The sequence below is a fragment of the Folsomia candida genome, unplaced genomic scaffold (genome assembly GCF_002217175.1).
Source record: "Folsomia candida strain VU population unplaced genomic scaffold, ASM221717v1 Fcan01_Sc001, whole genome shotgun sequence".
Taxonomy (NCBI): Eukaryota; Metazoa; Arthropoda; class Collembola; order Entomobryomorpha; family Isotomidae; genus Folsomia; species Folsomia candida.
Genome location: NW_019091193.1, coordinates 22,619,634 through 22,647,537, shown reverse-complemented (window position 1 = coordinate 22,647,537; position 27,904 = coordinate 22,619,634). Strand labels below are relative to the sequence as shown.

Below are 27,904 nucleotides of genomic sequence, written 5' to 3'. Positions count from 1 at the left end.
GATCAAAGTCTCACCGCACATGCAACACTAAATAATATGCAATAGTACATAAATATACTTAAGTGCATGTTTGGTTGGCGAGCTGTTCAAGTAAATTGAAATTGTTCGCTTTTATTACTATCACCACAATCCAACCCATTATTAAACAGCAATAATATTGCATTTGTAGCATTTGTGCTTGTCACATTAAAAGAGATGTAACGTAATAAAGTCTACGTGCAAACACTATTTCATGTGGTTATGATCATGTCACTAATTACTCAATCTTGCTAAAGTCTTGTATCTGGCGTGTTCAGAAAATACAAGATCTCGCGAAAAGGATTAATCTGAATTACAATTTTTATACAAATGTAGCACAACGCAACTATATCTATTTGAGGGCCTATAAATTATATGTGTAATGCCGTAGCCGTACCAAGTCCTCATTGCAAAATTCTAATAAGTAATACTTACTTTAACTTGCATTCACAACTGAAATGATACTAGAGTACGTTGATAACTATAAACATGTTAACATCTCCGCCCTAATATTTCGTCAGTGAAGGACAACGTTGTCAATCTGTGCATTGCTTGCTCCCCTTGGTCCATAGACATAAACGCTAATCACATCCTGAGCAGCTGCGTAGAATGAAATTCCGTAGGGTTCATACCCTCGTGACACCCCGACACCCAGCTCTCGACCTTGCTCCCCATTAATGAGGATGCCAAACACGGCTCGTAAAGATGACGTAGCCACCCGAGCACTCAGGTAGTATGTTCGACTCTCTGGCACCGTCACATTTTGGATTAGGGACAACTCGGATGGGGCAAAGTCAAGATATCCACTCAGACTTCCGGTATAAACGTAGTTTCCATTTATGGCACCGTCGTCCCGATCTCCGTAGAGGAGCGACCAACCTTCTCGACCGACAGATTCGAAATCCCCGTTGACCAGCAGGTTTTCCAAGGTATCGGACAAAACGGCGTTCATTACCAGGAACGTGGTAATCGAGGTGGGAGGTGCGTTGTAAATCACTTCAAACTCTCCGTTCAAGGGGACCTCTCCCAAATCCGCATTTTCTTCCGTTGCTGAAGTTCGAGTGGCCGTGACGGTTGGAGTGGAACTTGAAGCTACTAATCTCAGATCATAATTTACAGCTCGAACTATTCCTTGTATGTTGACCGTGACAATGACCTGGTTGAATTAAGAAAACGTTGTTGGTTGGTCGGGTTAGAAAATATTGTAATTAATTATTTTGTTAAAAATTTTGTACCAGAATGTTGGAACTTTCGTCATACGCAGCTATTGAGTTTGAATCGCTCACGTGTACTATTTTATAACCTGTTTGAAATTCAATCTGAGATATGTCAAGATTATTAATTATGCATCTGAGGAGTGGGAACCTTTCTTGATATATTTGGTGAACTGCTTAAAACTGTGATATCCAGAATTATATCGAATTGCGTCTATGGATGGGTCAGTATAAGGAATGTCAAGCAGCCCCCACGCCCACGGTTGCTGGTCTTCCATTACTTGCCAGTAAACTACAATACACATGGAGTAGGATAAAATAAGTGATGCCAGATAAGATTTACACAAGCCTATCACCCAAACACCTACCCCACGCTTCTGGGTTCATATTTCTAATATCGTAGACTACCCTCTCCGCCAAAGCGATCCCTTGAGTCATGTCTCCTTGTGGCGAAGCCTGCCATCCCCTGTACCATGATGAGCATACTTTTTACTCACTTAAACTCTAGAGGAATTCGTAAACGCTACAATTAATTATTGCTTTGTTGAATGAATTAAGTACACTTCGTCCATCCAGAGAGCGTGCCCATTCTTCTTAGAAAGCGTGTACAAAGGAGCCCTGTTTTCCCTCCCATTGTCCGAGTACCCGTGCGTATTGACTTTCGTGTACAAGTTGGCGATTCCTGATTCGGTGAAGGTTTCTTGAGTCAACAGCTCTTGATTTATCTCAGTTTCATCCCCAACCGAAATGCTGACATAATTCATGCCTTTTTCCCCAATGGATGAATGGAGGGCCTGAATGACTGCCATCATGGTTGATCTCTCCATACAGCACCCTTCCTGAGCACTTGACGCTCCGTTCCAGTAGCCGGAGGAAGGCTCGTTAAAGGGGGCAAGGCTGGTGAAGGTAAGGTTCCACTCGGTGTGAAAATGGTTTACGATCTCCGTCAAGTAGTCGGAGAATTGAGAAGCATTCACAGGGTCAAAATTTGCATGAAGCGAACCTCCAGCCGAGTTACCCTTGGAACATCCGGATATCGTCATCCTGTGATTAAAATCAGTTATGTTAACTAAGTTCACACGAGTTGCAAAATAAAATGGAAAATACAAACCACTGAGGAGGTGAATTGGAAAAAGCTTCAAAAGTGTCCACGCCCATTGCTTTTGCTGCTTGAAGCACCTTCCGAGCACGAGGATCACGGTTCCCTGTGAATGCATAAACACGTCACGTTTATAGTTTCGGTGCTACCTACATTGGTAATTCTGCTCACAATTGAATGGTAAATCGGGACCATCTTTGAATGATTCAGTACCCCCACCAGGACGGAATTCGCCACACACAAGTTCCCCAGGAGTCGTCCCACCAATAGTGTACCGCAAAATATTGAGATTTAATTGAGCTGGCTGCAAAAAGCTATGATATATTTTGAAGTGAATGCTAATAATTCAGAAAATCGTGTTCAAAAAAGTCTCACAGAAAACAAGGCGTTGATGATCTCATCCTGGACGCCCTGATCAAATCCTCCCAATACGTCGCCAAACCAGGCTAGAGAAGTGCCCCATCCTCTCCAGGTTTCAAATACTACTCCCGGATCCACAAACGCTCCTTGCACGTGGGCCATAGCACCCAAGAAAATTAACGTTTGGATTATCATTTTCGGCTCTTCCAGTTTAAATATAGGATCACTTAATAAGTTTTCAGTTCGGAGTAGGATTCCAACGCTATTTATATTTTGGTTATGAAACGATATTGTTTCTTAAATTATCGGCAACTGTTATCTTGTCACAAAATGATGTATTCCTTGATATCCACAATCAGGAATACAATGAATGCATGTACTGAGGACCATTATTGACGATTAACACAAAAATATACATGAATAAGTACCATGGTATAGCATTGTGCATTTGTGCATCAAATATAATAATAGGTATAATGAATCTGTATAATGCATGTAGCGCAACCCTTCTTACATCAGCGACCCCCAAATAAGAAAGTCCAGCATTTATTAACATTTTTCCTAATAATTTATTTATCGTCGTTCTGAGTTCGATCTATCAGATAGGATATCAGAAACTGTGAATAATATGTAACACGCGACGCTGGCGATAACTTATCCAAATTCTGGGAAACCAGCAGGAAGTTCAATGGGAAGGCCACCAGTTTCATTCAGTGGAGGGAGTGTCGGGATCCCACCTTCAAAAATAAAATAAAAATGTATTCTTTAATTGTATGCCAATCAATTTGAAGGAGGCATGAAAAATTGGAAAATCCAATTACAGTATTTTAAATCAAATCCAAAAAATGTGAATGCAATATGAAGTAATGAAATTATTTACCTGGCAGTGTTCCATTCAGAGGTGGGAGGGTGGTTCCTGTAAAATCCACAAAAAATCAATCGTTGTGAGATTTTTTATAAAGGCCTGACCTTGTCTATTTCCTTACCTATTGGCAAAGTCGTATTGACTGGGGGGATAGTCGGTAGGGACCCTTTATTTGAGCGATTAATAGAATAAATAGCAACCGACCGTACATGGGTTTATTTACTAATTCCCATATCTGACCTTACCGATTGGGAGGGTGCCATTAAGAGGTGGGGGTGTAACCGGAAGAGTCGTATTGACGGGAAGCCCGCCTGGAGAAGAAAATTGCTTCACAAATCATGTTGACTAGTTTGAAACCTTCTGTTCTATGGGTGTCTGCATTTGTGGTGTGGCCTTACCTGGCAACTCTGGAACTGTGGTATTTACAGGAAGTCCTCCTGAAAACATGAACAAATATAAAGAAGAGCTTCACGGAAGGCATATTAGTAAAGGTGTTTGCATTTGTGTGACCTTACCTGGCAACTCTGGAACTGTGGTATTAACTGGAAGTCCTCCTGAAAATAACATGGACACATATAAAGAAGAGCTTCACGGATACTCCAGAATTCTGATGTGTACACTGTATGCACAATTATTTATAATCTTGTAATTGCAGAAGGTTAAACCTGGCAGTTGTGGTACGGTCCCATTGACAGGAACCTCAGGGACTTGAGCCAGCACCATGACGAGGGCCCCACTGAAGACCACGACGACGGATGTCAAAAATATATGACCCATGCTTCAAGAGGAGAGATGCCAGCTATGGGGAAGAGGCAAACAATAATTTCAGACAGAATCAAGACCCCCTCGCTTCAAAACCTTATATAGAAGCATCACATTCGAGACATTTGTAACCCGATAGCTGCTAATTTGGATTGAATCTCATTAAAAAACAATTTCCTAATGATCCATTATTGGGCAGCAGACTGATTCCAGTTTCAACTCCTTTACTTGTAAAATCGCCACAAAGTACGACGCATAAATTCTAAATCCCCTTGTTTTACAAGGTTATTTTCATACTTATCAGAAATTTCTGCATTATGTACAGAGCTCATCAGCATAGACTTGTGCGTAGATTTGTTGAGCTCGAAGAAATGCATGCCTTTCTGGCATGATTGAGATCAGACTGTAAATCTTGCTCGCACCTTTACCATCTCGTAATCTCAGGTTGCCAGCTAACTCTTTAGATTTACAAATGAATAGATGGGGGAAAACGCAAAGAATACGAGTAAAAATTTTTATTCAATGTAAAAAAAATCTGGAATTGTTTAAGTTGTTCCAAGTGGCAGTAATACCAGCACTATCTTTAACAAATTATCTTGGTAATTATACTCACCAAAAAATTAAATTGCATTTAAAAAAATTTTGTTACCATTTAATTTTATACACAAAAAAGTCATGTTACATGTGTTGGTCCCCCGTAGCAAGCGATGTGGAGTTTTCAATGCTTGCAAGTGTGCTGGCACCGCTTATGGCCCGGTGTGAGCAAGATTTATTCTCTGATTGAGATTGAAAAATATTATATGTTGTGCATTTTTTCATTGACGAGCTTTGTCATTAATTTAATTATTAACAGAGGAAAGTTGGTAATACCAAGTTCAGTATGTAGAACATAGTCATGTATTCATGATGCCCGACGTTATTCTAATATATATAATGAGAATTTTACAGGATGCTTTCAGAGTTTCCAGTGAAGAAATTTTTCGCTGACTAAAAAAGAAGCAAGCCTTACTAAAAAGGAGTACCACAAAACAAAAATGAAATCACAAAAATTCAGGATACTATTTTAGGATTGCACGAATTATGAATTATGTGTATGACTAATTGCAACACAATCTCATGCTTTACAATTTCCAGTCGTCTCATATTACATATGTATACGGGATGCAAAATATCGGGTGTAGTTGATTAAATATAACTATGATTCATTATTAATCACGACGATATGCCACATGAATTTAACAAACATAAAGTCACATGAGTACTCCTCATTTTTGACTACTGCAAACGAGGAAATGAACTGGACCAGATTTCGACTATTCTAAACTAAAGTCTGATTGTGATCGTTATGTACTCTCCGGGTGGAGCCTAATAGGCAGAAACCAGCCGCGTTCCTCAGTTTGCTGAAAAGGATGAGGGGATGAGCATGGCTTCTGCCTAATAGGCTCCACCCGGAGAGTACATAACGATCACAATCAGACTTTAGCAGTTTATTTCTTTCGAGTCCGAACAAGTGACAAATTTCCAGAGTCAAACAACAAATAATCTCACATCTCACATCTCGTCATGTCGTTTATTATAGACTTGGTAAGCAAATATGAACGATAACAACTGGACACTCATCGTGTCATTTTGTTAATCTGTACAACATCAAACAAGGAATAACAGCTAGAGGACAAACAAACAAGTGATGATATGAACTGAAACATGTAAATTCTGGTCGTTGGTTTTGACTGCGTGACTCATCCTCAGCCAAAGTTGAGTCGTCATTTCGTTCGTGTTGCTACTTGCTACAGAAGAGAACTGCTGCTTGCTTCGACTCAGCCAGTCGGATTTATTATTCACACACACGTCGCCATTCACTCTGAATTAATTCAAATTAATTTCTCTCTGGATTGCTACATTTTACAGAAATTTCTTTGACAAGGTGAGTTGTAAATTATCAATGCTTTGTGAGTGTAGACTAAAACTCATCGGGCTCGTATTTTACTGATCCATTTTAGATATTTGAGTGAGTTTTGTTTTTGTGTGCATTTTGAATCAAAATTTTTGATTGTTGAGTTTTAGACGGCTGATAGTTTGAAATTTATTTATTTTGTTTATTGCGTATGTAATATTGGATAGGGTCACGAGTTTTCTATTATCGTAAATTTTGTTGAAATATGCGCATATTTAATAATAATCATTGTTTCAGATAATTGGAGTGGATTCATCATTGAACAAGATAAGATAATACTTTAAGCAGCTGACAAGATGGTGTCTGGAGGTGTCAACAAGTGCATGAAATATGCACTCTTCGTCTTCAATTTGGTCTTTGTGGTATGAACAATGATAATGCATGTCGAAACGAAATGAAGTTTATTGGGTTTATTGGGTGTAATGAATTAATTGGGTGTGCAGATCGTTGGAATAGTGATGGTTTGGCTCGGAATCAGCTCTCTGAACGGATTTGATCGTTATATCCAACTTGTGGAAACTCACTCATTTGCAGCTCCACCAAAGCTTTTCATCGCCATCGGAGTTATCATGTTTCTCATTGCTTTCCTTGGATGTTGTGGAGCTTGGATGGAAAATCATGCTATGATTATGGCGGTATTACTACGTTATTATTACAGTAGTCGATACATTTTTTCGTCATAGTGTACACGGATTAATTAATGATAACATGGTGGGGCACATTTCAGTACTCCGTGCTCGTTGGATTAGTGCTGGTTCTGCAACTGGGTGTTGGAATTGCAGCATTCTTGTTGCAAGATGATGTTGAACAATTGGCTGAAAAAGGACTGAATTCCACTCTGGTGAACTATTATAACAAGACCTTCCCAAATGTTGAGGATATCCAACGATCATGGAACCTTGTTCAGAGCGAGGTACATTGTTACATTACTATATATGATTGACTAGTTAGTTTGTATTTGTATTTTTAGAATAAAGTATATTTTTTTATTGCAATAGCTCCACTGCTGTGGTGTTTCCAACTATACGGATTGGAAGGCTAGTTACAACGCAGATTTGAAAACTGAGGCCCTTGTCCCAACCTCTTGTTGCGTTGGTGGTGCTGTTGAAAATTGCACCTTGACTATTAACAAGGATAACATCGATACAATTGATGTTACCGGCATCATCTACACCGAGGTAAATATATATTATTTGCAATAATAATAGTAATTGATAAGAGAAAGCAAACGAAACAAATAATAACAATACCAATCAACGATTGTTTTGTTTTTCAGGGTTGCTTGAACAAAGCTATTGATCAATTGGCTATTACCCGTCTTGGCGTTGTGGCAATTGCACTTGGAGTTGTGCAACTTCTGGGAGTGATCTGCGCCTGCCTTCTCGCCCGCAGCATTCGGTTCAGCTATGAAACGGTTTAATTAATTCGAAATCCAACAATACGGTTTCTCAGTCTGTATGAGTATAACATGATTGAATCTTAACAATCCAAGTCAGTTGTTTAACATTCGTATTATAAGGTATAGAGTACATATTTACATGCATAGTTTCAGTTTCGTCGAAATAATCGCCCGCATTTTAATGATTTCGTTTCAATTTTCAAGTCGCAAATTTCTAAGGTTGTTTAGTCGTCAAGAGTTTCCTTTCCTGACGGCACCCTAAAAAGTACTCCATCTTCCATGGTTGTATATTTTTATCGGTATTATTTAGTTAAATTTGGTTTAGTTCCTTACATACTAACATTTCACAACACGACTCGCGTGGATCGACTATGAATTTCTTGAGTAGGCCATATTATTAATAATATTTACCTTTCTGATAATTGTTAGTTTTCACTTTACAGTACTTATTAATTATGTCCACTCTAATGTAACGGTGCAACTTGTATTTTTTCGATTATACTTAATTTGTAAAACATGGCAATGAATTAATTAGACTAAACCTCACATATTTATATGACATGAATTTCTCAGTAATAAATTATTCTTGAAATATCTTATGCCACACAATTAGTGAGAAATGTTGTCAAATCGTGATTTATTAATGTAATACGTTGTAGTTGTACATAATATATGACACAGGCATGCAGGAAATCACCCCATTACAAGACGTTGTTTACGGTTTCACTGAGATTAAAATGATACTTCATTAACCTATGATATGAATTAAAATAGTATTACACTTCACAATTATTAGTATTATAAAGAGGTGCAGTATGATACGAAATAGTTAAAATCAGGCTCCTGGTGATTATTTAAAAAAAATTAAAAAACGATAAAATGCGGATTATATAAGACGACGATGGATAAAATATTTAATACTATCATTTCAGTCACCATCTAACGAATGAAATCTGATAGGCTTGTAAATTTATCATTATTATTCTGCGCTGCGCTGCAATTCCAAATCCTAATCTGCTGTTTAAAACCCACAAGACATAAAACGTGCTTGTTTGATTAGCGAAAAATTGTCCAACAGGGAATTAGGAATCATCAATTATGATAGGATCGTTTAACATTGGGTATTTTAGAAGAGCTTTTCGAAGAGCTAGGAGGAGCTGGCACAAGAAATTTGTGATCTTTCGATGACGTTGTTGTGGGCTTATTAGTTGTTGGCAAAGTACTTTGTTGTATTGTGTGCTGCTGTTGTTTCAGTCTGTTATCTCCAGTTCCGTTTACACGATGTTGTTTACTAATGTCAACATGAGATGCAATCCATGGATGCACTAATATTTGACGGATGGGTAATCTCTCTTGTGGCAGTTTTTTCAATACCTTTTTGATGAGATCTCTGGCCCCTTCCGTTACATGGGTAGGGAATCCATAATCACAACGGATAATTTTTTCATAAGTAGAATTATAAGATAAGGTCTCAAATGGAGGCTTTCCTACTAAAAATTCATACAAAAGGATCCCTATACTCCAAATATCTGCCGTTTTATCATGAGCTGAACCCTCCACCATTTCTGGGGGCAGATAGTCCAGCGTCCCACAAACAGTTTCACGTCTAAACAAGGGCATATTTAATACGTTCAAATCACAATATGACACAATAAATTATTATTTTTAAACATCATACTTTGACGATGGAGCATGTACAGACCACCCAAAATCACCAATTTTTAGCATCCCATCATCTCCTAGTAATATATTTTCCGGCTTTATATCCCGATGAAGTACATTTCGGTGATGACAATACCCGATTGCATCAGCTATTTGATAAATAAACTTGGCAGCTCTAAAAATAAGCAAAGTAGGTATTCAGTTGGTTTTAAAAATTTGTTAACTTAACTTAAAAACTTACAATGGTTCTTCAAATCTCTTATTTGGCTGATTTTTGAGATATTGGTATAGTTCTCCTTGACTTGCATACTCTAATATAAGATAAACCCGTGTCTCATCGTGGAAGTACCCAAACATTCGAATTATGTTAGTGTGGCGAAGGTGCGTCTGAATTTCGATTTCTCGTCTCAATTGATGTTCAACATTCGCCCTTTTCAGTTCCTTTTTAAACAGGACCTGAAAGTCCATAAAGACAAAATACATACGTGTAAAACAAAGTCTAATTAATGAGCGTCACTTTTGTTTAGTACTTGACGAACCTTGAGTGCAATAAGAAACTTTGACTTTTTCTCCCTCGACAAATAAACGTTGCCGAATTTTCCTTTGCCCAGCGGCTTCCCTATTTCAAAATCTTGCAATGTCCACTTTCTTGAACTACTAAAATCAGCCAAAAATGATGTTATAATTTACCTGATTCATAATCAGAATTTGTAAGTTACTTTAAGAACAAAACTCACTTCATTGCTTGATTTTCTTTCGATAAAGCCATACCTTGAACGGCTTGTAGAGGAAAATTTATTTGAAAACAGGGTCAAAAATATGCAGTAACGAATATAATATTGAGTATGTATGATCCCTTAAATGTGTATGAGGAATGGTGAAGCCGAACGAATGCATGCGGAAAGACGAGCAACAGATAGAAAGGTTCGTTGGCTGGTGATGGCAGTTGAGCTTTGAGTCGCGCCAGTTATTTGCATAAACAACAAATGGAGATGCAATAATAATATCTTTTATCGATCGGTTGATTTAATATTCTTTCCTAATTTACATAACTTACACTGTAAAGTAAACAGATACAATATATGCATAATTATTGTTATGTAAATAGACGAATGGTTTTGTCAGCTCCAGAAGATAAAACCCATGGCTGCATGTTGTGAAAAATGACGGATAGGATTCCAAAGTCGCTAAATTTTTCGTGACCACGAAGTTTCTTGACGGGAACGATTAGTGGGTTTTGAAGGAGATCGCTGAAAGTACAAATAATAAATTGTGATTAAATAGAAATGAAACAGCAATATATAGTTTAGCCATGAAATGCTGTGCAAAACGTACTTGTACACCATTCCATGAGAAATGATAAGGCTACAGTCGTCTCCTCCTGAAGCAAACAACGGATATCTCTTGTGATAGGCTACACTCCGAATAGCATTTCCATGAAACCTCATCGTCTGATAGGGCTTCGTACTCAAATCTAGGTCAAACCACATGACTTTCTTGTCGTAGGTCCCTACGAGGACATTGTCTCCACCTGCATAAATGAATAATATGAGCAATAGAATTCATTCGAGCTAATTACATTCAGAGAGTTAATGTTGCTATTAATTAATTGACTGGCTTACCTGGATGAATAGCAATACTTGAAATCCATTTTGCTCCAGTCATTAACTTTTTCACCATTTCTTGTTGTACCAAGTTGTAAATTCGCACGTGGCGTTGAGTCTGTTTGAAAAAGTTGAATAAAATATTAGTTATTTGATATATGTCATTTAAATAGCCAATTAGACATTACTGCAATGAAAAAGTATGGTCGGATGGGGTGGAACAGCACACACTGAATAAGTCCCTTGGATCGGTTGAGAGGCAGTTGGGACCTCCGCGAAGAGAGTTGATGGATCAGTACAGACTTGTTTTGACCTTCTTGCATCACAGTAGAAAAGTAGTCCCCTTTCCCATGCCAAGTGACCTGTTAGGATATATGATATATCATTACACGTGTAGATTATTAAATTAATAAAATAAACACAAACATTGAATGAAAAAGATGATAAATTAACTTTTTATTGTCGTTGTTATATTTGCAAATACCTGATGAATGCGCTTAAAGTGTCGAATGATGATACGCGTGCCTTTAGCCCACTTAGAATCATCTGTGGCGACTGGTTCCCATGTTACGGCATTGGCAACTTTCTCATTTGCTTTATAATCCCCTTGCTCTACACCGTCTTGGAGTAAGGCATCCGTTTTTTTAACGACAAGTTTGTCTCCTACTCCAGGATTGATGAGGAACAAGTCTGATTCAGCAGCAACAGCGAGAAGACACAAGGACTTATTTGGACACCACTCAACACTTCGAACAACACAAGATTCCCCAAATTCAAAAGTTTTGAGGCAACGCCCTGTAGCGATCTCCCAAACTGTAACGATATAAAAAATTGCATGATAATACTGGTGTTATTTTATATATTTCGCAAATTGTAAATGACAGACTACTAGTATAAACTCACTCTTGACAGTTCCATCTTCTGACCCTGATGCCAAAAACTGACCCCCTGGTTCCAAACTAAGCGAACGAACCATGTTAGTGTGTCCCTTGAACACCATAGAACATATGGTTGGAAAAGGTTGCAAATCCTTCGGGTTTGGCAACTGTGGCACCAAATCCTCTGCTTTGATAGTAAGCTAAATGAATAAGTAAATGCAAAACAGATGTAACAGTGCCTTATGAAGTCAAAATATTCCATAATAATGCTTTATGTTGGGTGACTTGATGACTTACTCGCATCTTTTTTGCACGTGGACACAAATACAAATCGAGACATCGCTCGAAACGCTCCTTGATAAAATTATCATATGCTGGAACGTCAAGAAGTCGCTTATGTTTTTGAGGAATAAAGTTGTATTTCCTCTTCCAAGGTTCGTCTGACCTTTTCTCCCAATCCTTCATCTGGGTATAAATTAAAAGTATATAAATTAGAATAATAATAAGAGCGAGAGCACAAATAAATAAACTATATCCTTAAATCAAAAGGGAAAGGTTAGTTATAAAATGACTACAATTCATTACCTCTTGCTCATCAAACAAATATTCGGCCGGAGGATTATACGATTCCGCATTTGTAGGAAGCTTTATCTTGGGAGCTGGGATGTGTGCATGAATCCTTCTCATCTCATCAGCCTTATCGTCTGAATCCCATAACATGTAAAACTGTGGTTCATCAGACTTTTTGGGTTTAGGCTTCATCCACCCCATTTTTATCGCGTGCACCATTCTAAACACAAAGTAAAATTATTAATTGATTCATCAATTTCAAATGCCCCCACATTAGAAACACACTTGGAAATTTTCATCTTGTCGATTTTAGATGGGAGAAATGACGTCTTCGATGGGGGCATATTTCGCAATGGCGTCTCCATCACACTCGACGAAAACCACTCAATCCAAGGTTCAAATGCATTATAGTGCACGTCTGGAATTTTTCCAGACTGGAGGCGTTGAATCAGTTCAAAATCAGCATCCGAAAGTACTACATTCTGACCCGTCTGCTTATCTTTTACTGTACGCCTGAGAAGAATGAATAGCTCATCAGCTCATTAAATTCCCTTCGACTATTACTGAAAACAATTATTATTTGTCATAATAAATGCATAGAACACCTACCAAAAATCTGGGTCTTCCATGCGACGTAGAAAATCGTCCAGCTTATCTCCCAGTTTGGGTTTAATCAACTTCCTTCCATCCAAATCATAACCAATGTGAGGATACTCGTCGTACCAATTCAAAGGAACATTGCCAACAGTGTTGCGCAAGTCCTGGAATTAATAAAGTAATTAATTAGTTAATTAATAATCAATATTTATCCATACCAAATATACATATCATATACGGTATAAGGGATTTACTTCTTCGTCAGATGAATCGAAATCGTACTCATCGTCGTTTCCGTTGCTTAATTTAATTAGAGGATTTGGTTTTGGATGAGGAGATTCCGAGCTATTTTCAGAAATATGTTCCAACTCTGCCTCAACCCCACTGAAATCAAAATTTGGTGTTTTTTCTTCAGCTTCATCATCGTCGTCTGACGATGAATCTTCGGAGTCTTCCACATCCTCTTCCTCATGATCATCTTGCTCGTCATCTATAATATGAAAACACAAATTGTACTACTATAATACACGATAGTACAAGAATTTAAAATAAAACTGTACGCCATACCTTCGTCCACATCATCCTCCTCCTCGTCATCATCTGAGCTATTAACACTTACAGCATTCTCTTTCCCGGACTCCTTTTCTACTTCTAACTCCTCATCGTCATCCTCATCGCTCATGTCAAAATCTTCTTCAGAATCTATAGAACCTTCTTCATTTTCCTCATCCTTTTCAATCACTGTGCTATTCACACCCTTAATCATTTTCTTCTCGACTTCAATGACCTTGGGACTTCTTCCTGGTGCATCGTTTCCACTTTTATTGACAGAAGATAATGATTTCCTTGTTTTGACCGCTTTGGGCGATGGCGACGGAGTTTTCGTTTTCTGAAAGGTACAAAGTTACAAAAATCAGTATGTAAATATTTATAAAAACCCATTCACTGCACATTGTTTAAAACTTACACCAAGTTTTTTATTCCTGAGTCGCGCAGATTGTCGTGATGGCGTGATAGGTTCGACAACTTCAACTTCTTCAGTCTTCGTCACAATAGATTTACGCTTCATAGCTCAATAGAAGCTTGAACAATACAAACAAAATCTGTCTCAGTTTATTTAATACGTTTACAGTTACTGAAATTGCAATCGTGCGAATGCAATTTCCGAAGGTATATCAAACAGATTTTTAATTTTTTAAATAAAATTTCTGAAGTGTCATGTCGCAAGTTAATTAACAAATTTACTCGTTAGACGTTTAAGATGTGTGTGTGGAGCAGTCAACAATCGAGGCACGTGGAGTGTGGTTATTCGTTTCAAACGCCAGCTCTGCCGCTGCCCCGTGTTCGCGGAAAGGGAGAAATTTCTCTTTTCGGCTTTTTTAAGACTCCTCAGTCCAGGTAAACTAAAAACTGAAATTAACTGAAATTTTCCAGTTTTACACATTTTTGTTACTATTTAATATTTTAGGACTTTGACGCAGATTCTATTGCTGTTCACTGTTTGGTGTTTCAACCATGCCAAAGTACTATTGCGATTATTGCGACACATACTTAACACATGATTCGGTAAGTTAGTTGTAGAAATATGAAATTCCAAAACAAGAAACGTTTTCTAAATGACAATATGTATAAATAATTTGTATTGATTTAGCCATCTGTCCGGAAGACGCACTGTGCCGGACGGAAGCACAAGGATAATGTTAAATTTTACTATCAAAAGTGGATGGAAGACCAGGCACAAAGTTTGATTGACGCGACAAGTAAGTGTGAACAATTTTCACTGAGAAATGTTTCTTATGTTGTCTCTAATTACAATGTCGAAGAGAGGGGAGCTGTGAAAGAATTATCTCATATGATAATTTATGACTATTTTTATGTTACTATTTTAGCTGCTGCCTTCAAAGCAGGAAAAATACCAGCAAATCCATTTGGAGCACCTGGAAAGGGTGTAGCTATCCCACCTCCAGGAATGCTCCCACGTAAAGATACATACTTATGCAAACTCGATATTCGTCGTAATAGCTTAATTAATTGGCACATAATCATTTGTTGCAGCACGTATGGGGATGCCTCCTCCGCCCGGAATGATGGGACGACCTCCAATGCTTCCTCCTGGAATGCCACCAATGATGATGCCGCCAGGTAATAAGAATGTTTATTTGGTGAAATTTGTGACCCGAGCCAGAGCGTATGGAATCGTCGACATCGTTGTGTCCATCCGCTAGACTGTCTGCCTAATTTGAAGAATTTTGAGAGGGGAACCTCAACGTTTGAAACATATTGATCAAGGGTCTCAAAACTCTCACTGATTTTCTAAATTAAATGAAAAAAGAAACATTACTGGCTCGGGGTACATGAGATCCGTAGATTTTGTGATGGTGAAGGCTGCTTGATATTTAATTATTGTACATTATCGTAGGTGGTCCTCCAGGTATGCCTCCAGGAATGCTGGCGGGGATGCGCCCTCCGATGGGTCTTGGAATTCCCCCGGGAATGCCACCCCCACTAATCCCTCCTCCTGGTCAACCCCAACCACTCATGGCGAGACCGCTTCTTCCCCCAACCTCTGGATAGTAAAAATGAAAGTTTACAGCTATCGAACCATTCACTTTTTTCAGACTAGAATGTATTAATTATTGAACACATAGTTTAAGAAACACCATTTTATCTACCTTGTCCGCTTGTTTGTAATACAAAAGAAAACATTTGTAAATGTCAATTCTTGTTTCTTATTACATAAAAATTTTATATACACATGTGTTAAATGGAGTAGTACCCGTTATTGTATGTTTTAATAATATATTTTAGTAATTCCCAAACCATAAAATTTTTTAGCGAGTTAAAAAACCCCTTTGCATCGTTACATTAAAAATATTCGTAATAGCAGACTACTTTTTTAGTAATAGGGGCGATTGGTTCATAAATGAGCTATTTTTCCTTTGTAGACACGTAAATTTTAATGTGGGTGAATTTTAACTATCTGAGTTAGTGGCCGAAATTGGCCTGATATTTCCTTGTGCACGATTGCTTCATATTTAGTATCTAAGGGCTGTATAAGGGCTAGTAACTATGTAGGAACTAAATGGCTGTGCTCGTGATCGTGTTAGTCACAATTTGTTAGATTGTCTGGCTGCCCTTGGCTGTTTTTGATCAATGTGTAGAAAATCGGTCTCACATTCATAATCTTCAACCAGTATTTTTTGGTTGTTGAAATGGATCCCAACATTGCAGGTGCTATTCATCTGCAGACGGAAAAGCTGCGCCATGAGCTGGTTATTGACCCACGATGTCAGCAACTACAGCATCATGACCCGTACACGATGAACGAATTGTTGGAACACTATCCCACCGTGAAGACCACCACTTCAAACAATGTGACACGAAGCGTATTGGAGCGAACCACCTCAACAGCAACCATCCTTGGACCAGGCACTTACCCCATAAAAAAGAATTCATGGAGACCTCTCAGTCGTCGACGTGGGTCCCTGGAAAATCCAGAATGTGACATCGTTATACTAATGATTGGATTTTCTCTAGTAAAACAAAAAATGCTAGCATTAGAATTAGCTTCAAACATCTCGATTATGAATGGACGAATGGGCATTTAAATATATAGGTTAATGTATATTTTGCTAGATTTTTTGCCTGATTGGTCTCATCCTGGAAGGGATTGCCTATAATTCAGACGTTGCCTGGAACGACATGATCAAAGACGGTGACCCATTTCCGTCCCTTGAGTCAATCACCTACTTTGACAATAAAAAGTTGGTGTTTGACACCTCTGACCAAAGATTGGCTGAGGCGAAAAAGCTGGTGTTGAGGGATGGCGATCTCGAACCTGTGGCCATCGGATGCATCGTCGTCTCCTTCTTTATGATTGTCCTCACTTTGTTCATGTACTATCAGGGCGAGGCATACAAGAAAACGGTATCATTATGAATATTATGCAATACATATATAGGCAATTACTCAGCACTGCTTTGTTCTGTTTTAGGTTGTTTTGTGTCACATTCCCGTTGGAGCTATAATTTTACTAGCCTCAATCTGCATCTTTGTTTCAGATGATCAAATTGTACGAACAGCATTACTGATACTATTATTATATAAAATAGGATTGATTTTTCTGAGTTTTTATTAGGATGGAGATCACCTAAAGGCTGCTGCACACCTGGAAGTATTTCTTCAAGACATTATGGATTACCAAGAGCACACTACGTTTTCAGGGTTTACACTGGAAAATATTGAAGAAATTGGAATACAGACTTTGAATCTTATTGCAGTCGAAAAAATGTGTGCCCTGGGAGTGTCCAGGTGAGATGATAATAATTAGAGGATTTTTTAAAATCTAGGCATCTAATTAATATTCACGTAAAGTAGCGAAGGAAGAATTAGTGTCACTGGAAGAACTACGCAATATATTTATATTCTTGAAGACAAGAAAGTCATGCGTAAAATTACACTGGATGATTTGCATACTTTGGGTTTCTGCTCACAAGAAAGCTACAAACATGGTGCAGGGGTTCGTTTTTAAAACTATGTAAATAAATAGGCGCAAGTTCGCCTACTTAGATTTTAATTTTTATTCTCATAATCAAATTGTAAACTATTTTTATTCGGGTTTGCAGAGTGTGCTGTTAATTTACTTTGTTTTGTGCTACCTTGTGCCGCTGGTATTCTATTGCCGGGTGCACGGGCGTGGCGCGGCAAAGGTGGACGATGAAGCGGATGACATGGAAGCGCTTGACATTGAGACGTTGAAATTCACGGACCTACCACCCTCCACATTTGACGATGAGAATGTTCCCCCTCGCACAAGCGATATGCAAATCCCACCACTGGAAGGACAGTACGATGTCCGTGCCGCCCCACGGCCACCAAAAGTAGTAAATCCATTTCAAACCAATGCAGAGCTAATATGTAATCCTATTCTGTGCAGTAATTTAGTAAAAACTGTTTTGTGTCCCCAGGTCCCCATGGACGAGTTGCTTGAAATGGAGTATGCGCAATTATCGCTTTTGCATAAGAGAGCAATGGAAATGAATGGAGATGTGGACGAATTGTGGGTTTGATTTCTTCTTTTGTTACAAAACGTTTTTGATTTTTTTTAACTTTAATTACTTCCAGATCTCGGGATACCTCACGACGCCGTTCCCCAGAGTCAAGAGCAGAGTCTCCAGCAGCGGCTTCTTCGGGCAAGAAACAAAAGGATGAATTGCAACCTGTCGAATCAGAACGCTTGTACAGTTTGGAAAACAAACTCAAACAATTAGAGAGAAAGGTATTTAATATTTATCGATATACAACGCTTATGTCGAGACATGTGTTATGAATTTAACTTAATTATTACTGAAACTATGCAGATTGCCCGAGTTGAAGAAGAAGAGAGACGATTCCATCGTCCCCAATCTGCTCCTCAGAATTCAGGTTCCAATAATGAGGATAGCGAAGATAATTGAATAACGATAAACTGATGAAACTTTATTTATTAAAAATATTAAAAACACAAAATGCTATTTGTTTTACTCTAATTATATGTATGTACATATGTATGTACAAAATTTAACAGTGTCTCTTGGTTCCGTTTCTCCCGTGTTTCTTAACATCTTTATCTAAGATGATAATCACTCTGTCTACTGTTAATATAAGTTGCAGGTGCGGATGACAGTTGTTCTGATGGTGGTGAACTATAGATGGATGGAATTAAGCTTGAGTCTGGGACGTAATTATAGAAATGATAAGGCAATCTGTCCACAAAAATCTGGCCTTGTTTAGGATTATATCTCGTGTCAAAGTTCTGTCCATCGTGCTGTTGCATATTGTAATAATGGTTAGAAGGAGTTGACGAAATGTGCCCTTGGTGTTGTTGATTATCATAAAATGCTCTATTGTTGGGATTATATGCTGGATTGATGTGTCCGAGCGGGGTCGTTGACGAGTGGGGAATAAAAGCGTGGTCAACGTTGCTGTTTTGACGCCCCCTCAGTCTTAAGTGAGTGTCTTGTTGATTCCTGCTTTGTTCAAGATACTCTGGATAATATGATGTCTCCTTAAGTTCCGGGTACAGTGATTGAAGTGGTGGTGCAGATGGGGACTGAATTGAAACATTTTGCAACTGCAAGGAGTTTTTTCATGTCCATATGTAATATAAAACATATTAAAGCCACCATTACACTTTTTGCTTATTTGTGGACATATGTACATACCTCGGGGGTTGCGTCATAATGTTTTTTCATTGGTTTTGACGTACTGGTATTTTGTTCAGACATTGTTTTACTCTGAATATATTCATAAATGTGCATCTCTGGAAATGAAAACTTGGAAACACGGTGAAGTTTGTCCCTGGTCGCAGTAACTTCTAAGAATATGATGGAGCTTAGGACAAAGGGAAATGTAAAGAAGGGCAACTTGAGCTGAAAGGACAAAACATTCTCAATATTTTTTTAATAATAAATATTACGGCATAATCTATATCGATAGTATTCGATACCGGGGTTAAAGCAATCGTAAGGGCCTGTTGAATCATAACGACGAGTGCCACATCCCCAACTGCCACACCGAAGCTGACCCCGTTCGGAATGAAGAAGAATGCTCCCACTGCAATCTATAACAAAGGTGGAACAATGCGTACATCTAAAGACTCTGTTTCATTTAATCCACTTTTTACCGCAGCAAGTATGGCGTTGAACCCCCAAATCCCGTTGTACACAGAATCATACGGGGATGCCGTAAACACAATTCCTATCAAAATGTCATTCACAATATTACGTTGCATATATTTCTGAAAATTCATTTTAAATCAATATGCTTTTAAAGTATGGGTTTTTCGGGGATTATACTCAAACTCACCGAATATGGAACCAACCGACGCACCGACCAAACTCATAACGAGTACGATTGGGGAATAAAACAAGGTGGCAAGATACATGATGATGCTCCCCACCAGATTGTTAATAGCATACACCTAACAAATTAGTTTTATTAAATACTTAATTTTTTACAAAAAATTAACATATTAATTAAATTACTTGACCCATTGATAATAAAATCCCTTGAACAACCTAAAAATATACAAAGATGGTTAAAACACTGTTGATCTGAACCGAGTATATTTTTTTGTACCCCAACAATGTGCAAATTTTCGTCTTGCAATAGCTGAATTACTGGAAATTGCTGAATAAGTTGCTCCTCAGATTTGGACTTGGCCCTTGTGTTTCGAGGCATTAAACACGTGAACAAAAGAATGGTGACAATATTAAAGGCCAAAGTGAAGGAAGGTAGCGTTGGTGTGAAAGATCCCAACAAATTAGCCAATCCGGCATTTACAAGAACGCTGAAAACAAACATTGCGAGATGATCAAGTTGAAAATCTTCACTGGACCATCTATTTAAAAAAAATGTTATTTCCATCTGTACTCGCTGACCTTAATGCAGAAGCAAGGATAATAAATCCCCACAGTGTTAACGTGATGGGCTCGCCATATTGTGGTGTCCACAAGGATGATGTAACACTGCCTGGACGTATTTTAGTGTAGTGTCATAAATGATTAATTATTTGTCATAAATTATTTAGATTTATGATTTTTACTGACCTACCAGCACCGCATTGTATGTCGTTAGCCCAGCATTTATTTTGGATTCGTCTTGTACGAAAATCTACAAATTCATTTAAAGAGTAGAGATTCTGATTGATCTGGTTCATTTATTTTGTGAGCATTACTATTACTTACAAACGCTGTAAGAATTGCAGTAGATGCAGCCAAAGTAGTAGCAAGACCTACGGTAATGTCCGCCCAATAGAGTGAGAATAGCACGAGGAATCCGGACCAGGGGTTATTGCAGAAGATCACCTAAATATTTTAAAATACGTCCTGGTAATACACGTCAAAAAGGAGGACGTGGGTTTCTTTCTACACACACTGAAACTTATATTGCGCCCTTTATGTTGCATGAAAAATTGAACTTTAACTTATTCACCAACTCCTCGAGGAGTGGGAGGTGTATATACGTCGTAGTTTAACATACAACTTGCCCACTGAATGCAATAAGCATTTTTTAAGCATTAAAATAATCACTTTACATGCAACGGCAGTTGTATAACAAACATGTATTTATATATATATAACCGAGAACGAAATTCTAGTTGTTCAACTAGCCAATTAATTCTAACGACACCACACACCACTTAATATCAACCCCAAACACACTACCACTTTTTCGTTAGATCTCACCAATTCTTACGCATTACGCCTTATGACCAAAAACGTTTAATTTTTAGAATCCGTCTATTACCTGTCCAACGCCACGAAATAAGGCGTTGAGGTACTTTGGAATCACCCAGAGCAGACCTTCCTGTTGAGTTAGAAAAGTGTCGAGGGCACTGCAATCTCCAAGAAAGTAGGAGAGGACTGTCCTTCCCTGTTCCACACATTTCATGGGAATATATGTCATGAATGTCAAGGAAATTGAGGTCAGGATGGACTTGACGACTTGCTGCTTGATAAAATTACCAGAACACTCATTTCACTCACCTCGGATATTTTGTGCTTCACATTTGCTGGGAGAGTGCTAAGCGTTCGTTTCTCACTCACTCCGATATATTTTACACCGTTTGGTCTCCCACCCCACGCGGTGTTCAAAAAACTCATATCGTTGGGGTTGTTCTAAAAATTCCACAAAAAAATTGCACACGCGTAACGCCATGCAGTATCGCGAACAAACCTAAACTGAATACACATAGCGGTTTCGTTCCGATGAATTTTTAATTTATGCATGCATACATAGTTAATTATAATAACGATGTGGCATAATTTATTTGGCAATTATCGCTTGAAATGAATCACCTCGTAGCATGACAGTAAGGTCTTCGAGAACTTCTTGAAGCATACATTTATATTTGACCAATACATCGTATGTCATGAGTATTGTTTCTAGTTCTTCGTATTTTTATTAAATCTTTTTCAAAAGTACAAAGTCTCTTGCTTCAATGTCTTACGCTAGTTTCGAATTTTGTGTACTTCAGAGGGATTTTAACCAATGGCTAATACTTGAGCAGCAGGCCGTTGTCCAAATGTCGTTGCAAGGTCGTAAGCTACAAGAGTGATATGTAGTTGCATAATATAAATATTTGACATTAATGTTTTATTTTATTTATGCTCGTCAATGAGGCTACCTGTTCGTCCTTTGGCATCCTGCAGTGAGGTGTCCGCATTTAGTTTTAATAGTAATGCTATCGTATTGACATGACCTTCCTAAACATTACAAAATCTTGTCACATAAAACTTGGGATTTCGTTGATATGGCTTTGAGCAGTACCTTTGCTGCCCACTGCAATGGCCTCATTTTTGCATCGTCTTGTGCAGGCTCATCCACATTCATCCCACAATTGTTCACCAATTCCTCAATCAAGCTGGTTTGTCCTGCCTCAGCAGCAACGTGCAAACAGTTCTGTCCCTGTTGATTGATTTGGTGCAAATTTCCACCCAGTTTGAGAAGATAGTTAAATATGTGTAGATAACCGAAGCGACAGGCATCCATGAGCGGAGTTATACCACAGTGATCTGGAGTATTTATGTCTTCGGCAGGATCCGGTTGATGATTTAATAGCAGTTGTGACACTTCCAGGTGTCCGTGCATTACTGCAACATTAAATCGTCAAGAGCCAGAAGAATGATGCGTTACCGATGAGATGTGGTACTTTTACCTGCAGTGTGTAAAGGTCTCCTCCCATTTTTGCTTTTTGTCTGTGACAGATCATAATTTCCTCCTCTGTTGCTCCTGTCCAATGATGCTGACAAGGGCTCAGTTCCTCCCAGTAGCATACTAACGATGTCAACATTTCCTTCCCTAGCAGCAAGATGAACACAATTCCAACCATCCTTGTTCACAAATGCAAGATCTGCCCCCGCGGCGACAAGAAGCCTCACCACGTCCGAATTTTCTGGTTTCGTACAAGCCTGAATTAAAAAATATATATTTGTTTCATTCTACGTTTACATATTTATTTTCCTGGTTATAATTTCTAACTTATATACCAGCATAAGTGGTGTCCAGTCCGCCTTTTTAACAACGTTAATGTTGGCCCCTACCCAATATATAAAGAATGAAACCCCATAATCAATATACATAATCGATATGGATTAAAATTAGGCGTCCTTACCACGGTGCAGTAAGTACTGGACGATGACTGCATTGGAAAATTGTGCGGCATCGTGAAGGGCTGTCTTCCCCTCCTTGTTTAACTGCTCAATATTGGCACCTTCTTCCTCAACAAAGTATCTGAGAAACACATAAATTAGTGTTCGCTAAAAAAATATAATTGTACAACCAGTTTTCAAATTATTTAATGTCTAGTTACGTCTACCAAATGATTATTGAAAGTTTGTATGCAGAATGACTGCAAAATTTGCAGTGCAAATAATAAGTAGGAAGGACTGGAATTAGTTTGTCTGCAAATTGTAGCACTTACTTGAATAACTCAAAGTAACCCAACCTGGCACACAAATGAAGGACAGTGTCTCCGCTTTTTTTGAGTGAAAATAAATTTATGATATGCTTGCAACTGCCCAAAATTGGAGAAAGTTCGCTTGTATCCTCTTCACCGATTTTGCGAAAAAATTCCCGAACTTTTTGTAACTCGTTGTGCTGAACCAATTTAAACAAGGTGGACTCTAAATCGTTCCATTTTAATCTTACGTTTGTGCCCATTTTCGCATTATTGTAAGACTTCAAAGATACGCTTTATAACGAGTCGTCGTCGTAAGAAGATGCAGTTTGGTATCTAGCAAACACATGTTGGCAAAAATCCCGGAATAGGTTTCTTTTTCCATTGGGGATTACGGGAAAGTGTGATACTTTGGATTGGGTTAACTGGATATGTGTATGAATTCAGAACCATTCAGAAATATTTATACCTATCATAGTCAGTTACATGGTCAGTCGAGACACAATAATTTACACGAGCAAATTGTAAATCATATCAGATACTACATATGCATCAATTAAACCATTTACATGTATATCTGCAAAATGCTTTCTCCTGTACCTGTGCTCGCTCATATGTACCGAAGGATAGAAAAGATTTCCAATAATTGGACATTTTCTGGATTATTGACAACATTTACAGTTTGCGTTGTTGTTTATAAGTATGTAGTGCTAGCGGTGCTTGCATAATGTGCGTATGTACTTAGGTTAGAAAAATGGATATGCATGTTCAAATGTAATATTAAAAATAATAAATGTAATATATATCAGTTTAATAAGACCAGTTTACAAATGTTGAAATATACACCGGTATGGGTTTTGCAATCAATTTCGTCTTTATTATTCCTAATCGTGTAAATTATATATACAGAATCTGTACTACAAATATGCATATATCAGATCGCAATTATATCAAAACCCTATTCACTCCTTAATTCAGTCCACCGGTTTCACGTATTAAATAATTCTAGTCTGGCCACCTCCATATATTTTTGGGCAAACACTTGTTTAGATCGGCCCATCTTGTAGATGAACTTGGGTATGATGGGGGTGGTCTGAAGTCGCCGTAGTAGAAAAGGGCACATGCCCTACAGAAAAAATCAGCGCCCAACGCAGTTGTCAGATGCCATCGGGTTTGCGACTGTCTCCACTCTCCATATTTTGCGAATAGAGTTTCATTTTTATCCAACAGCTTCAAATAGTTTGCCAACTGTTGTGGGGAGGCGAAGTCGTTCACATGGATAAACGAGTGTGGGGGTGCAACACTCTTATAATTTTCAGGAGCCGCTCCCATTACGACGGGCACCATTTTGTACCTTGAGAAATGCATTGGTTAGATAAACACCTTTTCAGCAGTTTTGCATAGCCCTAGACAGTTTCAAGCGAGGCTAAATACTTTTGTAAGTGAGGCTTAATTTAATTATATTCAACCCCTTTAAAAAAACTGACTAAATCTCAATTTTCCCCCTTTGAAAACGTTGGTGTTGGTTGGTCGTGGTAAGTTATTGTGATAACATACAGATATGACGGATATATATGCCATGACTCGGGCTAAAAGAACACATGCATAAATAGCCTACAAGGGAATATGAACTTACTGCAGCCCATTCACAAAAAGTTTCTCCGTAATGTAGTCTTCGCAGTTGCAGTTTTCAAAGGCAAGATAAAATTTGTACTGTGAGCCGAGATATTCCAAGCAGTCTCGTCCGGGGGGACAAGTATTTTGGTGTGTGCTTCTACATTGTCCAAAAACATCTACGGGGATATACTTTCTGAGCTGCTGGATGTACCCCATTCTGTCATTTTTTACAGAAACGCAATTTGAAATCAGAGCCACGGCTAACTTTCGAACATCCTCTAAAACAGTGATAAATATCATTTTAATATTCATATCATGTGCGGTAAATGAATCTACATTGTAACTATCATCAAGATTAGATATTGGATACCATGATTGATGTCTTCTATGGATTCCCCATTGTTGTTGTAATGATAGGTAGCATCCTTGGTGAAATGTCGATAAGGAATTGGGATATCTGCACCCCTCCAATAAGATGCTAACAAAGCATTATTTATTCCCAATTGGGCAGACGCTGTGTGGCAAGGGCTTTCGAAAACGTAGAATATTTGTTGCACATTCGGTGGAAACGTTGGCTCTGAATTCCAGAATTCTGTATCTTGACCCCAGTATCCATTTCTGATCCCAATCACGGCGTCAATTCCTAATTTCCTAGGAATAATTTGACATAATTATGGCTGAACAAATTGCTACTTACTTGGTATACTTAATTGGATTCTTAAAATGTTCGTCCATTTTGTACCTGTAATGACTTTTTGAAGGGTGATTCTTAAGCAGGTGTCTCCAGCCCATGTTCTCCAGGACTAGATCACATTTGTCCTCAAACTCCGGAGCGTATGGACATTTTAATTTATTTCCTGTAAAAAAGTATTGGTCACCTGGGTTGGGTTCTAGGTACACCAAAATCTTCTTTCTCTTTAAGTGGGCATAGGGTTTTGCATATGGAAATAAAACCAAATTTCTAAACACCAAATTATTGACATCATTTATTACTCGTAGCTTTCTATGTGTGTACCTTGACATTTTTAATGAACTGGGTTCCCGCAAGTTGTTTTATCCACTCAATCTGAGCATGAATCCTCGAAGAAATTGTCTCGTTTCGGAGATTTTTCTGCCCCCGATATCCCCACAAGTTTGGTGTGATGTCAAGTATTCGTAAGACGTCGTTGATATGCTCAGGATACAAAGACCCATACTTTTCCATCCAGGATTTCTTTGTTGAGTCGAAGGAAATAAGTTGCTCGTTATGTAGGCCAAGGAATGAAATCAGGATGAAAACGAGAACGATCGCGAGAACTACGCGACTTTTTCTCGTGAACACACGGTGAGAACCCATAATACAACAAGTCATTCACTGTCATGCACTGATCGCAGGGAATTAAGTAGCATTATTATTGGTTTATTTTTTCGCAGAGAGAATTTTTGGGTGATTATAATCGCAATAATCGGTTACTGTGAATACCCCTAGTTTCTGCAGAAGAGTGTCGAAAAATTCAAGCTAAAACTGTAATACTTAGCACCAACACACACTCACAACCACACTTGCTAGTTTGTGTTACCGTACCACCGCAGATTTCTGAATGGTACCGTACCGTTCCCGCACCGCACCAAAAAAAATCTCAAACTCCCCCAACCGCACACGTACCACGCCAAAATAATTTGGGAAAAACCCGCTCCGCACCCGTACCGCAACAAAAATTTTAATAGAGCGACCCGTACCGCTCCAAAAAAATCTTCAACCGGACCAACATTTTTCAGCAGTACGGTCGCACCGAACCCGTTCCGGACCATGGTGTGGTACGGGTTTTTTTTCGCACCATTGGTGCGCCGTACCACAAACTAGCAGTTCACAATAGGTTATACTAACGCACAGACAGCAAGTGTCTTGCTTTCTCTCTGTCAAAGTGAACTCAGGGGAAAACAATGAACATGCTAAAACACGTGGGCTGAAATGTGAAAGCCATTTTCTCTGATCTTACTTAATTTGATGAAAACTGCAGAACGCAGGGTTATCGATCCCCCTTTTGTCTTTATTAAAGAGACCTTCTTCTAGTAATCAACTTGATGGGTTATGAATCAATTTATGTCGTTGTATCACAAATCCGACAGAAATGCTCGAAAATAAACGCATCACAATACTGTGTGAGAGGAAGACTCACGTGATTTGTTCGTTATCTAAATCATATATATCATAATTGTATCCCAACTTGTACTAATTTTTCACACTTAAAATAAATACAACCCCCGAGAAAAAAAGGACTTGTGGAATGGAATTTATTTTATTTAATATTTCCTATAATTCTAACCCACGACTTGTGCCTTTTGCGCCTCTATGCTTATGTGGATGTTGGTCCATAATAATTAAATTTACCACAGAACACCTGTTTATATGTTTTACTTGTATCGTATTATATTTCTACAACTAGACAAATGGATAACTAACGCAATTATATTGTAGTTGTTAATTATTTTGTGTAAACAGTGTTTATTCGTAATGCTGTTGAAGAAAGTTTGCAGAGGAAAACTGGCATACAAACTGAAAGCATGGTTGTACTTTAGTAACTAACGCCCTGGACGTGTGCATCCCCATAATATTATTTCCTTTCGCAATGCCGAATGCATTCTCACTAGGTTTTGACCCACCCGTCTTATGCAAGGTTTATCGACACATCCAAACTATTAGAAGCTAGTGACTTTCTCCGTATTACTGTCCTCTTACATATCTGGACGATCCACACGAGCTGTTCTGGCTGGAGCGAGGAAAGTGTCGTGTCCTGTATTTAAGAGGAAAATGTGACGGCGTAAATAATTTAATGATGGGTTGTAGGACCAAATAGGCGGATGATATGGCATGGTCGTATCGT

At 38.4% G+C, this 27,904-nt stretch overlaps 10 protein-coding genes across 16 annotated transcripts; 3 read left to right on the top strand and 7 right to left on the bottom strand.

The window, feature by feature from the left end:
• Positions 1-63: 63 nt before the first annotated feature.
• On the bottom strand, positions 64-3,032 carry LOC110844431 (endo-beta-1,6-galactanase). Of its 2 annotated transcripts, none has more exons than XM_035846753.1 (8): positions 2,707-3,032; positions 2,503-2,635; positions 2,344-2,437; positions 1,794-2,276; positions 1,601-1,698; positions 1,384-1,524; positions 1,254-1,309; positions 64-1,174 (listed from the first exon to the last, which is right to left on the bottom strand). In XM_035846753.1, the coding sequence occupies exons 1-8, from the start codon at positions 2,884-2,886 to the stop codon at positions 536-538; spliced, it is 1,824 nt and encodes a 607-aa protein (XP_035702646.1). In that variant the 5' UTR covers positions 2,887-3,032; the 3' UTR covers positions 64-535. The 2 variants fall into 2 exon arrangements, with proteins under 2 accessions (XP_035702646.1, XP_035702640.1); XM_035846747.1 differs by having other exon boundaries at positions 1,254-1,321; positions 2,707-3,030.
• A 189-nt stretch (positions 3,033-3,221) lies between these two features.
• On the bottom strand, positions 3,222-4,408 carry LOC110842088 (hepatitis A virus cellular receptor 1). Of its 2 annotated transcripts, XM_022087798.2 has the most exons (7): positions 4,222-4,408; positions 4,072-4,110; positions 3,955-3,993; positions 3,802-3,867; positions 3,678-3,722; positions 3,572-3,607; positions 3,260-3,428 (listed from the first exon to the last, which is right to left on the bottom strand). In XM_022087798.2, exons 1-7 carry the CDS (start codon positions 4,331-4,333, stop codon positions 3,346-3,348), a joined length of 420 nt encoding a protein of 139 aa, XP_021943490.1. In that variant the 5' UTR covers positions 4,334-4,408; the 3' UTR covers positions 3,260-3,345. The 2 variants fall into 2 exon arrangements, with proteins under 2 accessions (XP_021943492.1, XP_021943490.1); XM_022087800.2 differs by lacking the exon at positions 3,955-3,993 and having other exon boundaries at positions 3,222-3,428.
• A 1,667-nt stretch (positions 4,409-6,075) lies between these two features.
• LOC110848690 (CD63 antigen) lies at positions 6,076-8,280 on the top strand. Of its 2 annotated transcripts, none has more exons than XM_022095964.2 (6): positions 6,076-6,242; positions 6,510-6,634; positions 6,716-6,907; positions 7,000-7,185; positions 7,271-7,450; positions 7,549-8,280. In XM_022095964.2, exons 2-6 carry the CDS (start codon positions 6,569-6,571, stop codon positions 7,690-7,692), a joined length of 768 nt encoding a protein of 255 aa, XP_021951656.1. In that variant the 5' UTR covers positions 6,076-6,242; positions 6,510-6,568; the 3' UTR covers positions 7,693-8,280. The 2 variants fall into 2 exon arrangements, with proteins under 2 accessions (XP_021951656.1, XP_035703270.1); XM_035847377.1 differs by lacking the exon at positions 6,076-6,242 and adding an exon at positions 6,308-6,326.
• Positions 8,281-8,291: 11 nt separating this feature from the next.
• Positions 8,292-10,247, bottom strand: LOC110848673 (aurora kinase C). Of its 2 annotated transcripts, none has more exons than XM_022095951.2 (5): positions 10,071-10,247; positions 9,873-9,987; positions 9,575-9,789; positions 9,350-9,508; positions 8,292-9,277 (listed from the first exon to the last, which is right to left on the bottom strand). In XM_022095951.2, exons 1-5 carry the CDS (start codon positions 10,100-10,102, stop codon positions 8,764-8,766), a joined length of 1,035 nt encoding a protein of 344 aa, XP_021951643.1. In that variant the 5' UTR covers positions 10,103-10,247; the 3' UTR covers positions 8,292-8,763. The 2 variants fall into 2 exon arrangements, with proteins under 2 accessions (XP_021951643.1, XP_021951636.1); XM_022095944.2 differs by having other exon boundaries at positions 9,873-9,990; positions 10,071-10,246.
• Positions 10,248-10,337: 90 nt separating this feature from the next.
• On the bottom strand, positions 10,338-14,253 carry LOC110859916 (ribosome biogenesis protein BOP1 homolog). The gene is made up of 13 exons (XM_022108953.2): positions 13,950-14,253; positions 13,550-13,871; positions 13,237-13,472; positions 12,995-13,146; positions 12,671-12,898; positions 12,401-12,605; positions 12,113-12,280; positions 11,841-12,015; positions 11,422-11,750; positions 11,126-11,299; positions 10,956-11,055; positions 10,669-10,864; positions 10,338-10,583 (listed from the first exon to the last, which is right to left on the bottom strand). The coding sequence occupies exons 1-13, from the start codon at positions 14,049-14,051 to the stop codon at positions 10,430-10,432; spliced, it is 2,541 nt and encodes an 846-aa protein (XP_021964645.1). The 5' UTR covers positions 14,052-14,253; the 3' UTR covers positions 10,338-10,429.
• On the top strand, positions 14,247-15,736 carry LOC110859926 (U1 small nuclear ribonucleoprotein C). Its single transcript, XM_022108964.2, has 6 exons — positions 14,247-14,380; positions 14,451-14,548; positions 14,634-14,742; positions 14,872-14,961; positions 15,038-15,124; positions 15,402-15,736. The coding sequence occupies exons 2-6, from the start codon at positions 14,498-14,500 to the stop codon at positions 15,554-15,556; spliced, it is 492 nt and encodes a 163-aa protein (XP_021964656.1). The 5' UTR covers positions 14,247-14,380; positions 14,451-14,497; the 3' UTR covers positions 15,557-15,736.
• A 138-nt stretch (positions 15,737-15,874) lies between these two features.
• On the top strand, positions 15,875-18,567 carry LOC118434276. Of its 2 annotated transcripts, none has more exons than XM_035847360.1 (9): positions 15,875-16,518; positions 16,619-16,909; positions 16,977-17,054; positions 17,121-17,293; positions 17,357-17,501; positions 17,608-17,862; positions 17,950-18,041; positions 18,107-18,260; positions 18,343-18,567. In XM_035847360.1, exons 1-9 carry the CDS (start codon positions 16,195-16,197, stop codon positions 18,436-18,438), a joined length of 1,608 nt encoding a protein of 535 aa, XP_035703253.1. In that variant the 5' UTR covers positions 15,875-16,194; the 3' UTR covers positions 18,439-18,567. The 2 variants fall into 2 exon arrangements, with proteins under 2 accessions (XP_035703253.1, XP_035703255.1); XM_035847362.1 differs by having other exon boundaries at positions 17,360-17,501; positions 18,343-18,566.
• Positions 18,440-21,717, bottom strand: LOC110862828 (urea transporter 1). Its single transcript, XM_035847356.1, has 12 exons — positions 21,511-21,717; positions 21,272-21,397; positions 20,710-20,829; positions 20,572-20,635; positions 20,404-20,494; positions 20,102-20,312; positions 20,008-20,040; positions 19,829-19,943; positions 19,647-19,720; positions 19,470-19,583; positions 19,186-19,392; positions 18,440-19,094 (listed from the first exon to the last, which is right to left on the bottom strand). The coding sequence occupies exons 1-12, from the start codon at positions 21,625-21,627 to the stop codon at positions 18,588-18,590; spliced, it is 1,779 nt and encodes a 592-aa protein (XP_035703249.1). The 5' UTR covers positions 21,628-21,717; the 3' UTR covers positions 18,440-18,587.
• Positions 21,718-21,894: 177 nt separating this feature from the next.
• Positions 21,895-23,782, bottom strand: LOC118432890 (ankyrin repeat domain-containing protein 16-like). Of its 2 annotated transcripts, none has more exons than XM_022112038.2 (7): positions 23,448-23,782; positions 23,139-23,257; positions 23,014-23,063; positions 22,683-22,935; positions 22,295-22,617; positions 22,152-22,230; positions 21,895-22,070 (listed from the first exon to the last, which is right to left on the bottom strand). In XM_022112038.2, the coding sequence occupies exons 1-7, from the start codon at positions 23,684-23,686 to the stop codon at positions 22,009-22,011; spliced, it is 1,125 nt and encodes a 374-aa protein (XP_021967730.1). In that variant the 5' UTR covers positions 23,687-23,782; the 3' UTR covers positions 21,895-22,008. The 2 variants fall into 2 exon arrangements, with proteins under 2 accessions (XP_021967730.1, XP_035703264.1); XM_035847371.1 differs by having other exon boundaries at positions 23,472-23,782.
• A 498-nt stretch (positions 23,783-24,280) lies between these two features.
• Positions 24,281-27,581, bottom strand: LOC110844424 (glycoprotein 3-alpha-L-fucosyltransferase A). Its single transcript, XM_035846503.1, has 5 exons — positions 26,056-27,581; positions 25,783-25,955; positions 25,411-25,691; positions 25,060-25,318; positions 24,281-24,777 (listed from the first exon to the last, which is right to left on the bottom strand). The coding sequence occupies exons 1-5, from the start codon at positions 26,389-26,391 to the stop codon at positions 24,429-24,431; spliced, it is 1,398 nt and encodes a 465-aa protein (XP_035702396.1). The 5' UTR covers positions 26,392-27,581; the 3' UTR covers positions 24,281-24,428.
• Between the last annotated feature and the right edge of the window lie 323 nt (positions 27,582-27,904).

What these genes read in the sequence shown, in the direction of transcription:
- LOC110844431 (XM_035846747.1), bottom strand. Translation starts at nt 2,886, where the DNA reads ATGATAATCCAAACGTTAATTTTCTTGGGTGCTATGGCCCACGTGCAA. An exon ending in TATGAACCCAGAAGCGTGGG is followed by an intron (nt 1,525 to 1,600) that starts GTAGGTGTTTGG and finishes TGTGTATTGTAG; the next exon opens with TTTACTGGCAAGTAATGGAA. An exon ending in CACCAAATATATCAAGAAAG is followed by an intron (nt 1,322 to 1,383) that starts GTTCCCACTCCT and finishes AATTTCAAACAG; the next exon opens with GTTATAAAATAGTACACGTG.
- LOC110842088 (XM_022087798.2), bottom strand. Translation starts at nt 4,333, where the DNA reads ATGGGTCATATATTTTTGACATCCGTCGTCGTGGTCTTCAGTGGGGCC. An exon ending in GACCGTACCACAACTGCCAG is followed by an intron (nt 4,111 to 4,221) that starts GTTTAACCTTCT and finishes TGTTATTTTCAG; the next exon opens with GAGGACTTCCAGTTAATACC. An exon ending in TCTGAATGGAACACTGCCAG is followed by an intron (nt 3,429 to 3,571) that starts GTAAATAATTTC and finishes TTATTTTTGAAG; the next exon opens with GTGGGATCCCGACACTCCCT.
- LOC110848690 (XM_022095964.2), top strand. Translation starts at nt 6,569, where the DNA reads ATGGTGTCTGGAGGTGTCAACAAGTGCATGAAATATGCACTCTTCGTC. An exon ending in TCTTCAATTTGGTCTTTGTG is followed by an intron (nt 6,635 to 6,715) that starts GTATGAACAATG and finishes TTGGGTGTGCAG; the next exon opens with ATCGTTGGAATAGTGATGGT. An exon ending in CCGGCATCATCTACACCGAG is followed by an intron (nt 7,451 to 7,548) that starts GTAAATATATAT and finishes TTTGTTTTTCAG; the next exon opens with GGTTGCTTGAACAAAGCTAT.
- LOC110848673 (XM_022095944.2), bottom strand. Translation starts at nt 10,102, where the DNA reads ATGGCTTTATCGAAAGAAAATCAAGCAATGAA. An exon ending in AAGAGATTTGAAGAACCATT is followed by an intron (nt 9,509 to 9,574) that starts GTAAGTTTTTAA and finishes GCTTATTTTTAG; the next exon opens with AGCTGCCAAGTTTATTTATC. An exon ending in GTACATGCTCCATCGTCAAA is followed by an intron (nt 9,278 to 9,349) that starts GTATGATGTTTA and finishes GCCCTTGTTTAG; the next exon opens with ACGTGAAACTGTTTGTGGGA.
- LOC110859916 (XM_022108953.2), bottom strand. Translation starts at nt 14,051, where the DNA reads ATGAAGCGTAAATCTATTGTGACGAAGACTGAAGAAGTTGAAGTTGTC. An exon ending in GGAGGATGATGTGGACGAAG is followed by an intron (nt 13,473 to 13,549) that starts GTATGGCGTACA and finishes TTCATATTATAG; the next exon opens with ATGACGAGCAAGATGATCAT. An exon ending in TCTCATGGAATGGTGTACAA is followed by an intron (nt 10,584 to 10,668) that starts GTACGTTTTGCA and finishes TTGTACTTTCAG; the next exon opens with CGATCTCCTTCAAAACCCAC.
- LOC110859926 (XM_022108964.2), top strand. Translation starts at nt 14,498, where the DNA reads ATGCCAAAGTACTATTGCGATTATTGCGACACATACTTAACACATGAT. An exon ending in ACCTCCAGGAATGCTCCCAC is followed by an intron (nt 14,962 to 15,037) that starts GTAAAGATACAT and finishes CATTTGTTGCAG; the next exon opens with CACGTATGGGGATGCCTCCT. An exon ending in ACCAATGATGATGCCGCCAG is followed by an intron (nt 15,125 to 15,401) that starts GTAATAAGAATG and finishes ACATTATCGTAG; the next exon opens with GTGGTCCTCCAGGTATGCCT.
- LOC118434276 (XM_035847360.1), top strand. Translation starts at nt 16,195, where the DNA reads ATGGATCCCAACATTGCAGGTGCTATTCATCTGCAGACGGAAAAGCTG. An exon ending in GCGAGGCATACAAGAAAACG is followed by an intron (nt 16,910 to 16,976) that starts GTATCATTATGA and finishes GTTCTGTTTTAG; the next exon opens with GTTGTTTTGTGTCACATTCC. An exon ending in TGTGCCCTGGGAGTGTCCAG is followed by an intron (nt 17,294 to 17,356) that starts GTGAGATGATAA and finishes ATTCACGTAAAG; the next exon opens with TAGCGAAGGAAGAATTAGTG.
- LOC110862828 (XM_035847356.1), bottom strand. Translation starts at nt 21,627, where the DNA reads ATGAGTTTTTTGAACACCGCGTGGGGTGGGAGACCAAACGGTGTAAAA. An exon ending in ATACAATGCGGTGCTGGTAG is followed by an intron (nt 20,495 to 20,571) that starts GTCAGTAAAAAT and finishes AAATACGTCCAG; the next exon opens with GCAGTGTTACATCATCCTTG. An exon ending in GTCGGTTGGTTCCATATTCG is followed by an intron (nt 19,721 to 19,828) that starts GTGAGTTTGAGT and finishes ACATTTTGATAG; the next exon opens with GAATTGTGTTTACGGCATCC.
- LOC118432890 (XM_022112038.2), bottom strand. Translation starts at nt 23,686, where the DNA reads ATGGGCACAAACGTAAGATTAAAATGGAACGATTTAGAGTCCACCTTG. An exon ending in GAGACCTTTACACACTGCAG is followed by an intron (nt 22,618 to 22,682) that starts GTAAAAGTACCA and finishes TTAATGTTGCAG; the next exon opens with TAATGCACGGACACCTGGAA. An exon ending in GGATGCCAAAGGACGAACAG is followed by an intron (nt 22,071 to 22,151) that starts GTAGCCTCATTG and finishes TCACTCTTGTAG; the next exon opens with CTTACGACCTTGCAACGACA.
- LOC110844424 (XM_035846503.1), bottom strand. Translation starts at nt 26,391, where the DNA reads ATGACTTGTTGTATTATGGGTTCTCACCGTGTGTTCACGAGAAAAAGT. An exon ending in AGTTCATTAAAAATGTCAAG is followed by an intron (nt 25,956 to 26,055) that starts GTACACACATAG and finishes GCCCACTTAAAG; the next exon opens with AGAAAGAAGATTTTGGTGTA. An exon ending in CATAGAAGACATCAATCATG is followed by an intron (nt 25,319 to 25,410) that starts GTATCCAATATC and finishes TCACTGTTTTAG; the next exon opens with AGGATGTTCGAAAGTTAGCC.